Here is a 22,493-nt window from a genome sequence, read left to right as displayed (position 1 = left end):
ACCGTAAGTTTTCCGCAGTTTTTCTTGTGGCCACAATAACTAGATTTTTAGTAGATTCGATAGAATTCCCATATCGGAGTCCGAGATAGTCAAACGTATCCTTTTGGACAACTGTCTTCCCGCAAACATCAACAACACGATTTGGTAGTGTTTCGTCGTTCAAAACGACGAATTCAGTCTTAGACGGCTCTATTGTTAGCCCAATATCTCCGTGCAGACGACATGGCATTAATAGCTTTCTGTAGAGATTCTAAATTATCACAGTTATCAAAAGTAGATCATCTGCGCAAGATAGATGACTAGCATCAATTTCATCTTCTATCAAAAATTCTTCTATCGATTTTGTCGCACACCGTAATGCATTGTTAAATATCACAGGGCTGATTACTGAGCCTTGTTTAACACCTCTAAGTATGTCTATAGGTCCAAAAAGCTGACCTGCAGACCGAATTCTTACTTGAGATTTTCGATACAATTAACACAGACATTTACAGACAAAGGGACCAACTCCTGCCCTTAGTAGTGACAGGACTGCTTGCGAATTGTGGACAGATTCAAACGCCTTAGATATGTCTATTGCGCAGACAAATAACGGAGTTTCTCGTTTCTAAAAACTTTTCAACAATTGAGATAAAAAAAACATGTACATTCTGAACAGCGAGACCGGACCGGAAACCGAACTGATTGTCACCCACATCCGCTCGCACTATCACTATAGGCCACAGTATCTTCTGCAGTAACTTTGCTAGAACTGAACATATAGTGATTGGCCTATACGAAGAACAATCTTTAGGGTCTTTCCCCTTCTTATGTATAAATGTAACGAGCTCCTGACACAAACCTTGTAGGACAGACTGTTGTGATACTATTGCTTGGACAATAAAGCTATGTGACAAAACAGTCTAGGGGTACCTTACCTCAAATGTTCCGGCTGAATACCATCTGTCCCAGGGGATTTACCTAGAGAAAGACGACGAACAAAAGATTCAACACACGACGGGGTAATAATAAGCCAGTTACTGTATTGGTTTAGTCGATCAAAATGCTGCATAAAAATGTCCCGGAAATTACTTTCTAATGATGGAGGATCAGCTGCAAAAATTGAAGAAAAATGTTCTAACCATCTATTTATTTCAATGCTATCGGGCGGCGACGAAGTAGAACGGATAAGTTTAGACACTTCTCGCCATAGCTGATGAGGATTATTTTTTGTTTCCCGCGATAGCTCCTTAACACGACATCTTTTCCAGGATTTCACCTTCTTTTGATATAGGTGTTTATTCGACTTCATAATTTTGAGAACCCATCCTGATCGTGGTCTTTCACAACATCCCAGATTTGTCTCCAAAACACATGGCGACTTTTCAACCTTCAAACCAGGAAAATCTTATCAGCCTCTCTTACGGGTATTCAGCTTTATTTTTTCCAGGAACTGCAACAGATGCAGCCGTTTTCATACTATGCATCAAATCTAGCAAATAAAATTCAAATCGAGAAGCCGGTCAGATTTTACCCGCGAAAGCAAATGAAACGGAACCCTTATCTCATCTAAGTATGAATCAAGTAACATCTGGTAAGTAAATATATAAATACGACTCCAGTTCTGTTTAGTGAACCAATTGGTTCTAGAAGGAGCAAATGTCTCAAAAGAACTGAGTGGTAGATGAAACTCAAGATGCAAATGGTCGCTTAAAATAAAGTCGTCAGAAATATTAACTATCTGCCGCTGGCGATTCCCCATATCAGTAAACACAAAATCGAGATCAGAAGTGCTACCACTATTCTGTACACAGGTAAATGATCTTTTCTTCTTTAGACAATAGAAATTTTGTGGCAATATAGCATTTAACATTTGTGAGCGACCAATGGTATTATCATTAATGTCCGTATTACAATCACCCATAATAACACAAGCTTTAGGGGTAGGAGCTATTCTTTCAAGTAGTTTCGACAATGACGAGCAAGCAGACGCAAACTTCTGACTCGATCGGTCATTTCTATAATTTGTAGGCATATACACACAAACAACAATAAAACCACTAAATTCTACCGCAATACATATATCATTAGACTCAAACAGATTACATCTATACTTATTTCTAACAGCTATCATTAAGCCCCCGAGGGTCGACCCCCAGTACTTTTAGCTGGGCAGATAAAAAACTGATGATCAGAAGAAGTAATCAGTCTTGTGCTAATATCTTCATTAAGCAGATGCTCATTAACACAAATTATATCGAAAGCACCATAAACTATTTGAAGTATGTCTAATTTTTCTCTACCACTGTTTATGTTTGGACAGAACACAAGTACTTCACCATTTATTAAGCCGTTTTACGATTTGAGTTCTTCGGCGCAGCTTGGTCTGGAGTTGTACCACGAGCTGCATTTTTCAGGTTCGGGCACCGAAAGCAGTCATTTGCATGGTTGGATCCGCAGTTGGCACATTTGAGCACGTCTGAGGTGCACTCGGAGTAACTATGATCACCGGCACACTTGCTACATTTAGTGTCCTTCTGACACTGGTTTGCACGATGACCAAAACCTTGACATTTATAGCACTGCAGCGGCTTTGTAAGGGGCTTTGACACAGAAAACATGGTGTATTCCACTTTGATTCCAAACTTGAGAGCCTGATCGAAGTCAAGCTTGGTAACGAACGTGAGCTGGACAACTGAGGAATTCCCGAAGCACTTGGTTTGGGAAACACCGCTAATTAGGTTGGGAATTAAGACGGCGCATAAGACGGGGCAATTTTAAATAATCTAATTTTAAATTAATTTATTCCAATACATATAAGAAAATCGGTAATTAGAAGTGCAATGTTATTATTAGATGTTTTTTAGGAATTACAAGTATATTTCGAAGTCTTGAGTTGGTTTCAAAGGCATTTTGAGAAAGTTTCAGCCAAAATACGTGTTCCAGGGTAATTGGGCCGCTGATGGAAGATCAAATGAGAGGAGCTGTTTATATATATATATATATATATATAAATAAAAATTGGTCTCATCGGGAATCCTTATCGCTGTCTAAATTCACGAAGTTCAAAGATTTTCAAACAGAGGTGTTTATTCTTTAACATTCAGGAAACGTCTAAGAATTTGATACAAAAAATTTCGTACACCCCCAAACTAGCTCTTATCTCGGCTCTCCGCCAAAACAGGTAATTACCCTTTTTCAAGTCACACACAAACTACAATCTGAGAAAATATAAATCACGGCGTGTAATATATTAAAAAAAAATGATAACTATCACAGCTATTCCACCATTTATTAGAAGAAAAAAAAAGATCTTCTATCAAATTTCGAATGACATTTCTATGGCCCAAAAAAGAGCATAAACGAGGAAAAATTAAATGAAAATTAACGGAAATTAAAAGGGAAACAAAATAAAATGGAAATTAAAAGGGGACATATCTCCTTACCAATAAAAAAACAATAAGAAAAAGTTTTGACGCTCCAATACGCAATATTACTATCTATAACCATAGACTGTTGTGAGACCTAATAGATAATCTATACTAAAACTGTTATGTTGCCCTTTTGTGGTAAAATATTTTGCGGCAAAATTCAAATATTCCCGCCACTTCTTGGATCCCACTCCACTATGAAATTTCGGCTATTTCCCTGTTGCAGTATTGATTAGAAGTTAACACTCGAAATTTTATTATTTTCACAAATTTCATCAATCCCCCGCCCCCCTTTTTAGAAATCCTACATAGGCCATTCAGTTAAGTCCACTGTATATAAATAATAGATTAAGTCATAATTTGTATATAAATTAAGTCATACCTTTGAGAGGGGACAGTTGTAAACCACTTCGCCGGCTCACCAAGTTTCTTTATGCTTTCGCAATTACGAATAATACAATTTCGAACCATTTTTCATTGATTAAAGAATATATACTAACCCGCTAATGCAAGAGGAAGAGGGAGGAGCTGTTTGCACGCACCGAGAATGAAGCGCCAGAAATCATCTACGGTGAACTTACTGTTATATTATCTTCATACAGTGCTTCTGACCTATCTAGATCGTTTTTTTATGCGAGAATATCCCAAAATACCAATTTTCCCGAAAAAATATGGAGCCGTTTTCGAGAAGATACATACATACATACACAATTATTACTCATAGATAAAGATAGAATATACATATATATATATATATATATATATATATATATATATATATATATATATATATATATATATATATATATATATATATATATATATATATATATATATATATATATTACAACATCTGACAAGCCCTTGCAGGTGCCCTTCTGAAATAGGACATAGTAGCATCAAAATGACAAACATTCAGCAAGGAAATATTTCATTAGCTTCAAATTCCTGCCGTTTGCCTTATATTGCCTTCCTCTCGCTTTATTCCCAAAGAGACTAAATTCACTCAAATGAAAAACCTTGTCTTTGCTTCATCTTAGGCGGTGTGGGGGAGGGGGGACACAGGGACCTGAAATCGGCCCTTCCAATCATACATACTCAAAATCCTGCATATTCAGGTTCCAGTAGGTTTTAGTAACTCCAATATTGGGGAAAACTGTACTAACTTTGGTTTTAAAGTAGAATGCGGTTGGCCGAAAAGGACAATGTTTGGCAATCTATCATCCTTCATCCGCAAAGCGTGCCCAAGTCATCTCAGCCTTCCTCTCATTATAGCCCTAGAAAGCCACACTTTTCGTACCGCGAAAAAAATCATACTTTTTGTACAGCTTATGTCGCATTGCAGAAATTACGTGAAAGCGGAAAACAGGCAAACAAGTCCTGGGATTCCGATTGATTCGATCAGTAATTTTTACAGCTCCGATTTCCAAATATTTCTAAAACTGAGAAATGAAGACATAAAACATTTTAAGAGTAACAGAGACTTAATCAAAAAAGATCCAGGAAAGAAATCTGACCAATCGATACATTATACTGAGTTTGAGGGAGGGTGAGCTACAATTTTCATTTTCAAACAGTATATTACATGATCTCTTTTGAATTAATGTAGCCATATTGTGATTTTCTCAGTCCAGTCTGGCTGCATAGCTGTTTTAGTAGTTAGAGGGTGGACTAAATCAAAGGCAGCGCAATAGCGCTGTCTAAGAACAGACCGATGTGGGCAAAATGTATTATATATATATATATATATATATATATATATATATATATATATATATATATATATATATATATATATATATATATATATATATATATATATATATATATATATATATATATATATATATATATATATATATATATATATATATATATATATATATATATATATATATATATATATATATATATATATATATATATATATATATATATATATATATATATATATATATATATATATATATATATATATATATATATATATATATATATATGTTTCAGACCAGGGCACTTCGTATAGAAGTTGTCGTAGAAACTTGGAAAGGGGCTCATTTCATTGGAAATTGCAAGTTCTAGTGCCCTGGACAACAACTCCCCCCCCCTCCATGCCCGTTATTTCAACAAACACATCCAATTAAAATTTTTAGATAGCCATTTTGCTCAGCGTACTTGAAAGGTCAAGTAATTATGTCTTTGAAGATGACAGCACGCCCACAGCCCTCATGTCAAGGGTTGTAAATTATGCCTCTGGGGCATATAAAGTTCTATTGGAAAAGGGTGGTCATATAAACTTCGAAAGCAAAAAAAAAAACAAATGATCGTGGAACGCCAGTTTCATACATATATACTGGTATTTATTCATGAAAGTCTTAATAATTTTTTATTTATTAAACTAAAAAAAGTGAAAATACTTTTTATGCATTTTATTTTCAGTAAAGTGCAAATTATGTTCTGGTGTTGAGAAGGCATCGGGGGGGTGTCAACCCTACTCATGTTAATTTTTGCTCGTTTTGAGCTTTACTAGGTTATTTATTGTAATTGCTGTTCGCTTTGGGTTTCATTTATTGATTGATGGTGATTTGTGGTAGTTTTACACTTGCAAGATTATTTGACTTTATTTCTGCTCATTTTTGATTAGATGGAGCTCTTTACTTTTCTTTGAAAAACCTGTTTTGTGGATGAAGATTTTAAAATAATACTAAACAAAGGTTTAAATATTTTCTGTAAATGTTTCCTTTGTCGGGCAACATTGAGACACAACGCAAACAATTTTCAACGCTCCAATTCAAAGGAAACAGAAAACAGCAATTTATTCTCAGGAGAATTTACGGATCTTCAAAGATATGATATTAAACCAGAAGGAAAATATCTACTTTAGAAATTACTTGAAATATGAATTGAAGCAAAAACAATGATAAGAAAAAGCTATAAGACGCTAAAAATTTATTCTACGAAATAGCGAAAAAAGGTCAGCCAAAATTAAAAACCATAAATGACTTGTTATTTCTAGGAAATTAATTTGCAATCTCAGTAGTAACAGTAAACATAGGTATATTACCAGTGATAGAAGCGCTAGTAAAAGCAATTTCATCCACAGGCATAATAATTTCAAAATAAGAACAAATACATTCGTTTCTACCTCATTTATCAACAAACTTTCTAATCTTTTTAATTGCGTCTTCATATATGGATTATCTGATTTAGAGTAATATTTACAATTTATTCTGTGAAAAATGGGAACGATTCTAATGGAGACAGAATTATCATACTTCCACTTCATATCCCTGACTTCTCTTGCACCACGTTATCGTGTTTGATTTTATTGCTAACTAAAGAAAGTGATAATGAAAAGAATGACCCAGAATCAGAATAGTTCATAAAAAAAAATACTTCACTGGCTTTACTGATAAAAAGAATGAAATTCATAAAAGCTTTAAATTTCCACTTTATCATGTTTCAATCAGTTTGTTTACATATTTTTTGGCACAAACAAAATCAATTTAATTTTCTTTTCGAGAAGTCTGAAAAACGACAAGAAAACCGTGTTTAAAAATGGACGATTTCATCATAACGTCATGCATCACTAGGGAAGATTTTATAATCGCACTAATTTGCATGGATATAACTTCAATGTGTAAATTGAAAAAAAAAACAACAAGCCAAATAGTTCCTCTGCTTCAACCTTATACCCTAGTTTTAATTTTGACACTTCTCAGAGTACATTATTTAAAAAAGATAAAAAAAACACAGAGATTTTCTCCCAAATCAACCAGCCCCCTCTCCACATTACTGTGACATTCCTATCAGTGGAGTTATGCCATTAGAAGATAGACGAGGAAGGAAGGGCCCAACTGCCCTCTCCCTTAGCCAATATTTTACTAATGGCTTTTTCGTCGTAGCGTGTAATGCATTTTTCTACTAAAAATTGATTTTCAATCGTCTCTTTTTTCCCCACAAAAGCCTAAAGAAAAGAGCGAAAAATAATGCCTAAAACAAGCATAAATAAAGTAACGTAACAGGAGGAACTTAAAACAAACAGGAATTACTATAAACAAATAAACTAGAAAAACTAAAATTAAAATGAGTGATCAACTTAAAATTAGAACAAACAGAAACTAGATAACAAGAGGTCCACCATCACTAGCAGAGGTTCAACTGCTCTGAGGCTACTCCTTCCTGGGAAATTTGCCAAGCACCTTGCTAGCAAATTCACTAAAGCTGTAACAAAACACACAAGGAAAGGAAGGTTCAAATATTGCTGCGACTTCTGTCTGCTTCGCCGTCGAGAGTTCCGTGGGAGCAACATTTTGATTTTTTTTTTGCCATGAATTCAATGCCATAATTTTCACCCCCCCCCCCAAAAAAAAACACAAACAAAATTGAATGATATGCCTCAAGAAGAGTTCGTTCAAAAATAAATAAAAAAAGAAACACATACGATATATTTCTTATAGATAGTTTCAAAATACGCTTTAGTTCCAAAAAAGCATCATATACAGAAGCTAATGTTTTATTATTTGGTACCATAACTTATTATTATTTAATAATAAGTTTTATAATATTTAATAATATTTAATAATATTTAATAATTATTTAATAATAAGTTAATAAGATGGTAATAAGTTTTATATATTGGTAACATAAAACCTATCACATTGTTGCATTGCATCAAATCGATTGAAACAAAAACACTACTTATAATTAAGAAAAATATGTCATTGCATTGCCTTGTTATTTATGACCGTTGTGTAAAAATTGCACGAAGACAAATTTCTTTACTCTAAAATATAGAAACGAATAAAAGGTAATCCAGTTAGCCAGAGCATGTAGCCTCAGAAGAACAGGCTTAACGATTCTCGCTTACAAGTCAATCCTCGTGAGTAAGTAGAAAAGACATCCCTGAACAACGAAATTTTAAAGCCGACTATTGCCTGAGCTGTGGAGGTTAATAGACTGAAGTTCCGTGATTAACATTATGTTGGATGTAGCTGCCCTCCTACCACATTCCAACTGAATGCGGGTCCATTTATCTGAAAGCTACTAAAATGCTTTTAACAACCTCATGCCTCAAATAATGAAGATTAAGAATCACTGCTTGTTTTCTATTTAAAGAAGGCACAACAAGCCTAACTTTCCACTTAAACTCAGGGTCAAACATGCCTACTCTTCTGCTAGAATGGTGGTGGTGAGAAGTACATCAAGATATTAATGGTTTAACTTCTCCTCCCTCCCTCCTCTCCCTCTACTCCACCCTCTCTCTCTCCGTCCTTTATATAGTGTTGCACTAAAAATCTGTTTCTTTCTCTCCCTCCCTTTCGGTTCTTTTTATACTGTTACAGACTAATTAATTTGTGCTTCTTCTAATCTCTTAGCATATATACAGGCATATATATATACTTAGCATATATTTCTGTTTTATTGCATGTACTTTCTTTTAATTTACCTTCCAAGAATACTCGTCATGAAAATTACCAAAAAATGAAACAAGATAACCAGGATTTTTCAGCATTCGGGAAGAGTTAGGGACAGACACTCCCCCCTACAGATCCCCATTATTAAGACCTACAAATCTCTTTGTATTTGTCATTTGGCTGAGAATATTTTACTAATACATGTTAGTAGCAACAGAATGAGCTTACCTTCATAAGTATTAACTGCTTCCAAATTCATGACATGTCTAATAACATGATATTCATCGGAAATTCCGTTCCCTCCAAGCATGTCCCGAGCAGTACGGGCAATATCCAGAGCTTTTCCGCAAGAATTACGCTTCAACAGGGATATCATTTCTGGAGTAGCTCTGAAATAAAACATAATAGATATTAAATGGGGCTTAATTATCACTTTCAAGTCCAGAATTGGTTGTTGGGCGGGTGTTCAAACCTCGTACCTCGTATCAGTCAATTTTGATGTGATATAGTTGAGGAGTTTTTAATATCATGCAATCTATCAATCCACGTCAAGGGTGTCTCACCCATTGGCTATTTAGTAGTAATATTTATGGACATAGTCCTTGTCGCTCGTGAGGGCATGTGTGAGCTAACTTAATCGCTCTACTTTACGTACATACTGAACAGAAATTAAATTGTTCATAACTAGCAGCATTTTATTTGACAACCTTTTGCATTTATTATTTAAATTCCCACCAGCCAAAAAGTAAAGGACCGTGTCTATTTCTTCAACTGTTCCATACACTACAGTGCTGAGTGAAATAAACAAATGTCACTAAACAATATTCCGAGCAATCAACATTTTAATGAGGCGGTCTATCATAATTATAAGTTGGAAACAGTTTTTTACCTATTTAGCTAGACTATTTCCTTAGCGCGCCAGACTTGAAATCTTGAAATCGCTGGTTATTTTGTTTGGAATGGGGGTCAATGGCGTGACCCTGAGAGCTCAGCCAGAGTAGACCCAACTCTAAATTAGTACCTGGAAAAATTTGGGGGGAAAACAGGGGAAGCGTCGGATGACTTGCCCCAACCATGCATCGTACTCCAGTCCGAAGGCAGAAAATCCGGAAATTGGTACCTGCGCTACGAAGACCATTGGTCCCGCGAAAAAGTTTAAGTAAGTTTAATTTTGGTGTTTATAGATTAAAAAGAACATTTCTTATTCAGGAATTTTTTTTTAGCACAATTTTGTATGCTAGATTCGAAAATGTAGTAATATTTTTCTTGCACCTACAAAATCTTCGTAATGTTTTTTTTAAAGCTTTTTGGCAAATTGTTGCCTTTTCAGACAGAAAACCCAAACCATCCTGCAACAGACTGTGACCAATAAAAAAAAATGCAGTTGAATCTCCATATCAATGTAAAAAAATTCATTGATTTGTACACTTGACCAAATCAATGTACGCTTTTATTCGGGTATGCTTTTATATCTTAATTCTTTTTCTCTCTTTTTTTCACAACACAACGGGAGAAATCTTTTTTTTTCTTATTTAGAAAGATATTCCCTAAACCAGCGTCAGAGCTCCATTTACTGAGCTCGCCTTATCGCCTTTATTCTTTGGTCCTAGACCATTCTTGTTTCCATCAAGAAAAGAAATTCACAAAACTTGTGTCAACATCCATTTAGCCTCTTAATTTTGTTCGTGACACGAATGCAAGGAGCTAAACACTAGGAAACATTAAAAGCAAATGAAAACATAATTCTTTAAGGAAAATAAAACAGTCACTATTAAGTTTACGGATAGAAAATATTGATGATAATGGAGCGAAAACGTTTATCTATTTCCCCCTCCCCTCCCCACCTAGCTTATTAAAAAAGATAAATAGTTAACCCGTTAATCAGAAGCTATCAGATAAACAGAAAAAAAAATTATGTACATTAACGAAACGAGAGAAAAACTAAGAGGATAAAACTTTAAGGAATTAGATACACATTTATATTAAATTAATTAAAAAAAACTTTCCGAAAAATAAGTTTTCAAATAAAATTAAAGGCCATTTTAAACTTAAGCTCAGCAGATACAAATACATGTTAAAATTCAAACTCAAAACGACCAGAAATTACTATTAAAGAATAAAAGAAACTCAAAACGAACAGAAATTAAATAAACAATCATAGCAAAAAACATACAACAAGTAATAGTATAAATGAATAAATAAATCTTAAAGCAAGTGATGCTTAAATTGAATATGAAAATCAAGCTTAATACGAAAAAAAATATTTTGCTATTAAAGTAAAAATGAACCTTAAAACGAACAGAAATTAAATAAACAATCAATGCAAACAAACATACAATATATATTAATGTAAATGAATAAATAAATCTTAAAACGAGTGAAACTTAAATTGAATATGCAAATCAAGTTTGAATCGAATAAAAATAACTACAAAAAAGAGTTTGGGTATCGTATCACTGCAGAATCCTAAAACCTACTGCGTCATTGGCGCTTTACTGAAAACAATTCTTAGAAATATTTTCACTTTTGTAACTTTAAGAAATCAAAAATTAATTAAGATTTTAGGGAATAAATATTAGCATATGTATATTAAATTGACAATGCACATTTTTTTTTTCAGTAAACTCATTTGAATTTTTTTTTCACTTAAGTACAAATTACATTCTGGCTTTTAGAAAGCATAGGGGTTTTGAACCTTACTCACATTAATTTATGCTCGTTTTGGGTTTGACTCTAATATTTATTTTAATTTTTGTTCGTTTTGGGTTTCATTTATTTATTGATACTGATTTGGGGTAGTTGTATGCTTGGTAGATTGTATGATAGTCCGGGCGCCAGATGTTGAAAATATGAACCATACCACGACGGAATGGCGCTGCTACGAGACTTAGCCTACCCTCCACCTCCTAAATTGACCATGCAGATTCAAAAATACCAATGGCACTTGCTTGCGAGTGATGGAACACTCCAAAACCTGACATTTTATCATATTTTGGTGTTTCATGCAAGAAAATGCATGTTCCACAAAGTTTGAGGTGCGGTTTTCCGCTCAAATAGAAATGCCTAGAAGCCACAGAATGTTTTCATAACAAACTAACACGATTAGTTACAAAAAATGGCAGAGTTAAAAAAAATGGCAAAACTATATGAGTCTTGAACAGTCTTGGAAAGCATAAACAAAATCAAATTGAACATTAGACCTGTGATGGTATTGGCTGTTGACTTATAAATCAGTTCAACAATTTTTTTCACAGTGTTTTTTATTCTTATTTTCATTATTATAAGACGTGGAAAAGAACACATTTGAATAATACGAGCAATTCGGCTCTCATGAAAAGCCAATTGGGCAGTCGGATTGAGGTTTTAACTGTTAAAGAATGGGGCAGTATCCGAATTTTGCTTGTAGTGAAACTATATTTGTCTTGACCAATCTTGAAAAGAACTAATACATTAAACTGAATATTTGATGCATAATGATATTAATTGCTAAAAGCTCATCAGTTCAAAATTTTACTGTAATTTTAATATTTATTTTCAATATTAAGCACAAAAGAAATCATTTGCAATATAATTCGTTTTCAGTAAAGCTCCAATGACGCAGTAGGTTTTAGGTTTCCGCAGTGAGGTGATGCCCAAACTCTTCTTTGTCATTATTTTTGTTCAATTCAAACTTGATTTGCATATTCAATTTAAGTTTCACTCTTTTTAAGATTTATTTATTGATTTACATTAATATATATTGTATGTTTGTTCGCATTGATTGTTTATTTAAATTATGTTCCTTTTAAGTTTCATTTATAATTTAATAGCAAAATATTTGTTTTCGTTTTAATCTTTATTTTCATATTCAATTTAATCATTACTCGGTTTAAGATCTTTTTATTAATTCATGTTATTACATTTTGTGTGTTTTTTACTTTAATTGTTTATTTAATTTCTGTTCGTTTTAGGTTTCATTTATTCTTTAATAGTAATTTCTAGTCATTTTTAGTTTTAATTAAAAAAGGTATTTGTGTCTCCTGATATCAAGTTTAAAATGTCCTTCACTTTTCTTTGAAAAAACTTATTTTTCGGAAAGTTTTTTTTAAATTAATTTTTTTTAGTTTTTGATTTCAAAAAGTTTAAAGTTTTTATGGCATGGGGAGGTGCTTACTGTCCGATTATTCTTGACTTTAAAAAACGGACCTAGAACTTTCAATTTAAATCGAATGAGACTTTTTGCAAAGTCTATACGATTACTTCTTTGATAAAAACCTTATATATGAACAATAGACAGCTTGCATAACTTGTGGACAGCGATTGACAACAATGAATGGATTGAAAAAATAGCTCCAATAAGGGGGTTTAGACCATTTCACTTGCTGACACAAAGGGATCACGACTGTTTGGAATTGACCTTAATAGGAATTTGTGTGCCAAAGCAATTTTGCATCTATCATAGAGTATGTATTTTAACATTATAATTGGATAATTATAATAGATTTCATATGTGTTCTTCCCATACAAAACCCCTTCCAATAAGTTATAAACCCCCCCTTAATAAGTGATGCCACAGGGCACTGCTTACAACGCCTACCCCTGGGCCCTGGAGGGCTGTTTCTACACCAGAGTTTTTTTTTATAAGAAATTTGAACTATTTTAACAAAATGTGTATCTCAAAATTTTTATCTGATGCATTTAGGGCTTGGAGGAGCGAGAGGGGCTAGTTGCCCTTTAATCTCTTTTGACTCTTAAAAAGTGAACAAGAAGTTTCAATTTTCAATCAAATGAGCCCTCTCTAATGTTTATACGAGCATCCCTTCTCTAAGAAATAATATGAAGGATTCGGAGAATCCTTAAATTACAACCCTTGCCCTAAGGGCTTTGGGGGAGTTGCAATCCTAAAAGACCTAATTTCCAGAACTTAAAACTACGTTTAATAAAAGGGCTGTCTTAAAATTTTGATTGGATGTGTTTGGGGAAAAGGTGGGCGTGAAAGGGGGATTAGTTGCCCTCAAATCACTTTCGACTATTACAAAGGGCAGTAGCCCTCGGAATGTCCAATCGAATGAGCCTTTTTTGAAGTTTCTACGACACCGCCTTCTATAAAAACCTTATATACCCCCAGGGCATAACTTACAACTCTTGCCCTGAGGGTTTGGGGGGATTGTCCTCATCAAAAACATATTTTCTATCTGGAAATCAACTATGCTGAAAAAAATTGTTATCTCAAAATTTTGATTGGATGTGTTTGGGGGAATGATGGGCGTGGGGGGGTCTAGTTGCCCTTCAATCACTTTCGACTATTAAAAAGGGCACTAGCCCTTTGAATTTCCAATTGAATGTGCCTGTTTTGAAGTTTCTACGACAACGCCTTCTATAAAAACCTTATATGCCTCAAGGGCATAACTTAAGACTCTTGCCCTGAGGGTTGTGGGGGAGTGTCCTCCTCAAAAACATATTTTCTATCTGGAGATCAACTACAGTGAACAAAATGGATATCTCAAAAGTTTGATTGGATGTGTTTGGGGAAATGATGGGCGGGGGGGGGGGGACTAGTTGCCCACCAATCACTTTCGACTATTAAAAAGGGCACTAGCCCTTTAATTTCCAATCGAATTAGCCTGTTTTGAAGTTTCTACGACAACGTCTTTAAAAAAAAACCTTATATGCCCCCAGGGCATAACTTAAAACCCTTGCCCTGAGGGTTGTGGGGGAGTGTCCTCCTCAAAAATATATTTTCAATCTGGAAATCAACTACTCTGAACAAAAATGGCTATCTCAAAATTTTGATTGGATGTCTTTGGGGGAATGATGGGCGTAGGGGGGGGGGGGGGCTAGTTGCCCTCCAATAAGTTTCGAATATTGAAAAGGGCACTATCCCTTTGAATTTCCAATCGAATGAGCCTTTTTTGACGTTTCTATGACAACGCCTTCTATAAAAACCTTATATGCCCCCAGGGAATAACTTAAAACCCTAGCCTTGAGGGTTGTGGGGGAGGGTCCTTCTCAAAAACATGTTTTCTATCTGAAAATCAACTACGTTGAACAAAATGGCTATCTCAAAATTTTGATTGGATGTGTTTTGGGGAATGATGGTCGGGGGGGGGGGGGGGGGGCTAGTGGCCGTCCTATTACTTTTGACTATTAAAAAGGGCACTATCCCTTTGAATTTCCAATCGAATGAGCCTTTTTTGAAGTTTCTACGACAGCGCCTTCTATAAACACCTTATATGCCCCCAGGGCATATCTTAAAACCCTCGCCCTTAAGGTTCTGGGGGAGTGTCCTCCTCAAAAACATATTTTCTATTTGGAAATCAACTACGCTGAACAAAAAGACTATCTCAAAATTTTGATTGGATGTTTTTGGGGAAATGATGGGCGTGGGGGGGGGGGGGGGCTAGTTGCCCTCCAATCACTTTCGACTATTAAAAAGGGCATTAGCCCTTTAATTTCCAATCGATTAAGCCTGTTTTGATATTTCTACGACAACACCTTCTATTAAAACCTTATATGCCCCCAGGGTATAACTTAAAACCTTTGCTCTGAGGGTTTTGGGGGATTATCCTCCCCAAAAATATATTTTCTATCAGGAAATCAACTACGCTGAACAAAATGGCTATCTTAAAATTTTGATTGGATGTGTTTGGGAAAATGTTGGGCGTGGGGGGGGGGGGGAAGGGGGCTAGTTACACTCCAATCACTTTCGACTATTAAAAAGAGCACTATCCCTTTAATTTCCATTCGAATGAGCCTGTTTTGAAGTGTTTACAACAACGCCTCTTATAATAACCGTATATGCCCCCAGGGCATAACTTAAAACCCTTACCCTGAGGATTGTTGGGGAGTGTCCTCCTCAAAAATATATTTTCTATCTGGCAATCAACTACGCTGAACAAAATGGCTATCTAAAAATTGTGATTAGATGTGTTTGGGGGAATGATGGGCGTGGGGGGGGGGGGGAGGGGGGTAGTTACACTCCAATCACTTTCGACAATTAAAAAGGGCACTAGCCCTTTAATTTCCAATCGAATGAGCATGTTTTGAAGTTTCTACGACAACGCCTTCTATAAAAACCTTATATGCCCCCAGGGCATAACTTAAAACCCTTGCCCTGAGGGTTGTGGGGGAGTATCCTCCTCAAAAATATATTTTCTATTTGGAAATTAACTACGCTAAACATAATGGCTATCTCAAAATTTTTATTGGATGTGTTTGGGGAAATGATGGGCGTGGGGGGGGGGGGAGGGGGGCTAGTTACACTCCAATCACTTTCGACTATTAAAAAGGGCACTAGCTCTTTAATTTCCAATCGAATGAGCCTGTTTTGAAGTTTCTACGACAACACCTTCTATAAAAACCTTATCTACCCCCCGGGTATAACTTAAAACCCTTGCCCTGAGGGTTGTGGGGGAGTATCCTCCTTCAAAATGTATTTTATATCTGGAAATCGACTACGCTGAACAAAATAACTCTCAAAATTTTGATTGGATGTGTTTGGGGGAATGATGGGTGTGGGGGGGGGGCTAGTTACCCTCCAATCATTTTTGACTATTAAAAAGGGCACTAGAACTCTCGATTTCCAATCGAATGAGCCCCTTTCAAAGCTTCTACGACGACCCCTTCCATATGAAGTGCCTCTGGAAAAAAAAAAATAATAAAAAAACATTGGAGCCGTATGGCCTTTACTATAGGCAACGCTACAGCGTTGCCGCTGATATACAGATTACGTTTAAAACACAACTTATGTACTGTTCACTAAGTATATATGTTACATATTTTAAATACATGTATTTTTTTTATGTGTGTAGACATCAAATACACAAAATTTTTATTTGCCCTAAATCCCATCCAGACGATAAGCAAGAAGGAAAACTGAGCAACTCAAATATAAGTCGCAAAAACATCTAACTTTTCGACACATGAAAAAAAACTTCCGACAACTATGCTCTTCTTACATAGAAGCCAAAATAAAACACGTTGGCTTGAAATTAAATATTCATAGAATACTTTTTTTGTGGTTGTCACAATAATGGCACAAATATAAACATAGAGAAACACATTTATTTTTAAAGAAGAAAAGTTTTTTAGTTTTCACAAACAAGGAAATGGATTTTCGTTAATATACGGTCAGAATTTCTTCCCTTCCCCCTCCCCACACCTCATGCACAAACCCAAGCACGTTTCCTCTGTACACAGAATAGTCACATTAAAACATCAAGAGCATTTTTGACACGTCAAAACATTCCGGTTATCTTACGGCAGAATAAGATGTCATTTTTTAAAATGTAATTTCAACATTAACAAATTTGCAAACAATATTTTATTTTTGCAACTATGACACAAATTAAAAAAACAACAATTAATAGTTTCATATCCAATCATTTTTCGCAAGTGGAAACAATTACCAGAGTATCATGGTCCAATTGCTCATGAATCATCAACCATCATGAATTTTATCCTAGAAACTCTAACAAGAAACCATTACAGGAAAACTTTAGAGGATATCCATCTATCCCTTCATTTTTCTGCAGATACGCAAGTTTTACTTTCCGTCATGCTCCTCTGATAGAGCGAGTCTGCCAGAGTACCTCTTCGCATAAGAACAATATCAATTTTTCAATCATGGCATTATCTAAACCATTAAGGTTGGTTTGAAGTACTCTAAAGGCTGACAGATAAAAAACAGATAAAAAAGAATAAAAAATTATTAAGAATAGCTGATTGATAGAGTTAAAGCCTTGTTTTTTTAGTTCTGGAGTTCTCCTGGTGTTGGAAACTAGAAGATTGAATTCTACCAGAAAGCACCTTTTGGGCTTTTGACTTTCAAATCCAGGAACTAATTTTTGTTTCATGCTCTTTTTGCAATGTGTGTTTTGATTCGGAGTTTAGTGCATTTTCTCAAGGATTCCAACTTTATAGCCAACCGAGTTCATTTCTGGTGTTCAGAGATCAAGAAGTGATATATTCAAAGAAGAACTGCATGAATGTAAATGCAATGTCAGGAACAGCAGAGCACCTCTTCCTTGTCCATAATTTCTTCGTACATTTCTGGCTTCAGTATTCCTTCCCGTATTTCCCTGTCCTATCGGGCAGTAATACAACTGGAGCCTTATAAAAAGCGTAAATTTTTTCTAGCGTTGAAATCCAGGTTGGAAACTGAAAATTCAACAACGAGGGTTTAATTTAGAATTCAAGTTTAATCCTTTGACTACTTGTAAAAAAAACACAGGAAAGGACTACCACAATAGATCTTCCGAAGTAAATGTGAATTAGTTTTTGCGTTTTTTTTTAGCACTAGCGGGTCAGAATCTTCTAAAAACGAGGCATTTAATCTTTTAACTACTTATAAGAGACACAGGAAACGGCTGCCAAAATAGGCTTTCCAAACAATATGAGTTAGTTTTTTTATTGTTTTATTTTCATCACTTACGAATCGGGATTATTTATTACTAGATATTAAAGTAACTAAGAAAGGATTTTTCCCAAGACATTAAAATATTCTCCAGTATAACATGTTGTAATCGAGCATAGTTACTTTGGTTTCTGCAATACTTTAACACTGTACTTATACTAAAAAATATTGAGCAATACATAATTTCGTTATGCAGTATAGTTAAAGAGGTGACTAAAGCGGAAGATTTTATTCTGGTCACGAAATGGAGGCCTCAAAATGTGTAAACTAGCCACTAATTGGGAGACTGCCGATTATTCTGCAAGGTATGCCGTAAGGTCGAAAACAAAAATGCGGATGAGCCATTTTTTTTCAAAAATCAACTGATCGTATTTGCATAGATGCATGGGAGAGCAACCATGATTCCCAATATTGGACTATACACTGCCATTTTTTGCCCTTTTTTTCTTTTTTTTAAACCATAAAAGAAAATGCTTGTTTTTGGAAAAGTATAAACCATAGTTTCATTCGGCTTTCGTTTTGGGACCGACAGTATCAAAACAAGAAAGGAGAAAAATCAAAACCGTGAGCGGTACCAATACAAATTGAAAGTAACCAATATAAAACAGACGATCTTCCCTTTCGATTTTGAAAATCGTCGTTCACAAAGAAAAAAGTATCAGATAAAAAACATGAAGAGGATCAAAAGTGCGAGCGGTAAGACCAAAGTAACTAAAGAAAAATTTAACTTCCATTTTCAATTTTAAAATCGCAACCAATACAAAGGGAAAGAATAGCTTTCATAGAAAATGAGGTGAGCTGTTAAGTATTATATGGTTCAAAGTCACGGGATACTTCTACCATTACCGCCCTTAAGACAATTTAAAAGTAAGAGTAATAAGGAGTACAAACAAGGTTAAGTCATTAAAAGCATCAATAACAATGAAAACTAATTTTATACCAGGGATTGATACTTCAAAATGAAATTAACACAAAGAACACGAGCCGTCGTTTGGCATACTATTAATTTTCTTGAGGACAAATTTGTAAAGATTTCAAAAAAAATAAGTACATAAAAGTTAATATTTTAGGTTTCTTTTTGTATAATTTATGCAACAGCAGACATAACTAAGGAGCTATCGAAGTGCATTGAAAACTAATGATTTCCTCTTGTAGCAAGAGTGAGCCAAATCCATTTCCTGTCGTTTTGGTTTATTGCTTTCGGCTCTTAACGAAAACATATCAGCTTCTCATTACAGATTAGCCTTACAATATCAATTGATCTAAGACAACTGTCACAAATAGTACGAGATTACATTCCAGATATTTGAAGTTCAGGGAAATGCAGTTTCCAGAGCTTTTCTACTAGAGCAACTTTAAACGTGCTAAACTATGATTTAACTTCTAAACGACTATAAAAAATACTAAGCTTTATTTGTTTGAGAGCAGACTTCTAACAGTTGGCTGCATAAAAAAAGTTCTGTTACAGGAATAGCTTATTAAAATTTCGACCAGATTATAATGGCACTTCAAGCTACAATATATTTTGCAGGGTTGAGCAATGATATTCATGAGCTTTTCAAGTAGGGACCATCTTATAGAAACTTGTTCAGCAGGGACAAACATTAAAAAAAGAATTTATGCTGAAACAGTGTAAAACTAGTGACTCACTTATGGCATTAATTCACAGAAATAATGTCAAGAAATAATGACAAGAATATTTTTTTCAAAATCTAAGGAGAGCAATTTTTTCAATTTTTTCTGTGAAAATAAAAGCAGAAAAAAAAATATTTTCAATAAAAACACCAAATACATTTATTTTTCAACATCTAAGAGGGGAGGAGGATCTTAGCGTTAGAGCAAATTTAGTGTGGTTTGTAGTCAAAATCACTCTTACTCACGGAAATAGGTTCTAAGACCACGGATGCTAAAATCCTAGGATGCCAATTTTCAAAAATTAATATTTTTCTGACAAGTTTTGATTCTCGCCGTCGCTTGTAATTCTCGCTGCCGCTTATGGTCTAAACGTATATTTCTTTGTTCTCGTTGTGGCATATCTTTTAATCACATATTCCTATGTGCTTCACTTTCATTCTAATTCGTTTTGTTTCTCGTTGTCGTATGTTTTTTAACCGCATATTTCTTTGTTCTTCATTTTTGCTTTTGACTCGCTTAACGCTCGCTATCGCTTATCTTCTAACAGGATTCTTTTTTGCTCTTTACTTTTGATTTTGACTCGTTGCACTTGTCGCTGGTATTCTAACCATGGATTTCTTTGTTCTTCACGGTCTAGGTAATTCATTTGTCCTCTAGGTATTATGAAACTGCTGAAAACATTTTATGCCAATAGACTTATTACATATGGTATTTTACACTCAGCTATGTTTCTTGTGTAATTTTGCCTGCGTCACAGACACTGAAAACGATACAACCACTCCTGTGACAAAAATAAAGTATGTAAGCTCTAGAAATATGCTAAAACATGATGTCAAGTATGATTTTTTCCAAATTAAGGTTCTTAACGAATTTTTCAATCTCGTGACCAACATCGTTTTTATTATCGTTATTTTAGGCTAGAAAATCCCAGGATGCCAATTTTCCAAAAAAAAAAAGATGGAGCCGCTTTCAAGAAAAATAAATACTTACATACACAATTATTGCTCGTTTAAAGAGATAATAGGGTCTTCTAACCGCATATATCGTTGTGCATTATTTTCACTTGTGATTTGTCGTGATTCTCGCTGTCGCATGTCTCCTAACCACATTTTTCGTTGTACTTCATTTTCTTCTAATTTATCATGATTTATACAAATTTATTTTTCATGGGAACTTAGCAGGATGTTATGAATAAGCCTTCTTCCGATATTATGGGACCATAGGTTCAATACGGTCACCCGTGAAAAAACACAATTATTGAAGCTCGCTGTCACCTTTCTTCCGACCGCAGATTTCACACGTCTTTTAACCGCAGATTTCGTCGTTTGGTCCTCAAGGTGATCTTTCCTTCATACATCCAACAAATTAATTCAAAACTGATTACAAAGATGATAATTTTCCTTTCGATTTCTTTTTGTTTAGTTGATTGACACTCTATAAGTTTAATTTAGAATGATCGACTAAAAAATTTATTTTGTACTTTCTCCTAAGTTATCCTGATTCATGCGAATTAGTTTTTTTAAAGCGTCCTTGTTTTTCTTATACTGCTCTTTCCTTCACACATTCAATACATTTATTCAAAACTGATTAAAAAGACGATATATTTTCTTTGTATTCCTTTTTGTCTTAGTTAAGTGACGCTCTATAAGTTTAATTCAGAACGAGCAACATAAATTTTTTTAAGCTTTCTCCCAATTGATTTTTAATGCACACAATTGCAAAATTCAATTTTAGATCTGCAGAAAGCAGCCCATTCAAAATAAAAATTGTAGTGCTTTATATAATAATTACAATAAGTTACCTGGGGATATCTGAAGAATTTTAATCATACAGAAAACGCACAAAAAAAAAAAAAAAAAAAAAAAAAAAAAAAAAAATCACTTTACAAGAACCAACTTACCCACAAAATGAAATTACAAGTATAATTTCAATTACTAATTGTCCCACATTAAATGTTTTAATTTGAGATCCTAGCTTTGCAAAAAGCATCCAACCAAAAATCGTGAAATTACAAGCAACATAACTTTCTTTACAGATATGTATTTCAGTACTATAGTTTGCAGCTACATTACAACAATTCATAACAGTTTACGATTTGAGAAATTAAACTTTACAGAAAGCATTCAACCGATAAGAAATGAAACCAGAAGCTATAGTATTTTTATATTTAATTATTTTTACTTAGAATGTAAAAAGAACTAAGTTCTAGCTTAGCAGGAACCACCCAACCAAAAAACGTTTGCCTTGAAAAATATTTGTAACTGGTAAATGCCCTCCATTGAATTTATTACGTCAATACCACAGGAGACAAAGAAATCCAACATACAGTCCTTGATCCTTAAGACGTCCAACTTGGAGACAACCTTGAAGAGCAAGTGATATTTCAGTTAGCATGTCCGCCATCTTCTTCTGCATTAGTTGATTAGCAGCTAAGGGCCGAGCAAATTGAATTCGATCCATGGTGTATTGACGAGCTGTAGTTAAACAAAATTCAGCCGCACCCAATGTTCCCCAAGAGATACCGTAACGGGCATTATTCAAACAGCCAAAAGGACCCTGAAATTGTTTTCCTTTGAGTAAATAATAAAGATTTTCTATAATATGAAAAAAGAAACACAGGCAAACCACACTAAGCTT

The 22,493-nt window shown here is 34.5% G+C and overlaps 1 protein-coding gene across 1 annotated transcript in view; it reads right to left on the bottom strand.

The window, feature by feature from the left end:
* LOC148938419 (glutaryl-CoA dehydrogenase, mitochondrial-like) overlaps nt 1-22,493 on the bottom strand; it is a 63,912-nt gene that overhangs the window by 17,594 nt on the left and 23,825 nt on the right. Inside the window, exons 7-8 of the mRNA XM_089107807.1 lie at nt 22,183-22,412; nt 9,056-9,216 (exon numbers count right to left, since the gene is read on the bottom strand). Of these exons, the coding sequence (XP_088963933.1) occupies nt 9,056-9,216; nt 22,183-22,412 (391 nt within the window). The remainder of the gene's footprint in view (nt 1-9,055; nt 9,217-22,182; nt 22,413-22,493) is intronic.

This window comes from Artemia sp. Qi Xiang Cuo, unplaced genomic scaffold, assembly GCF_049724085.1.
Source record: "Artemia sp. Qi Xiang Cuo unplaced genomic scaffold, ASM4972408v1 HiC_scaffold_3318, whole genome shotgun sequence".
NCBI lineage: Eukaryota > Metazoa > Arthropoda > Branchiopoda > Anostraca > Artemiidae > Artemia > Artemia sp. Qi Xiang Cuo.
This window is presented reverse-complemented; position numbering and strand designations above follow the sequence as displayed.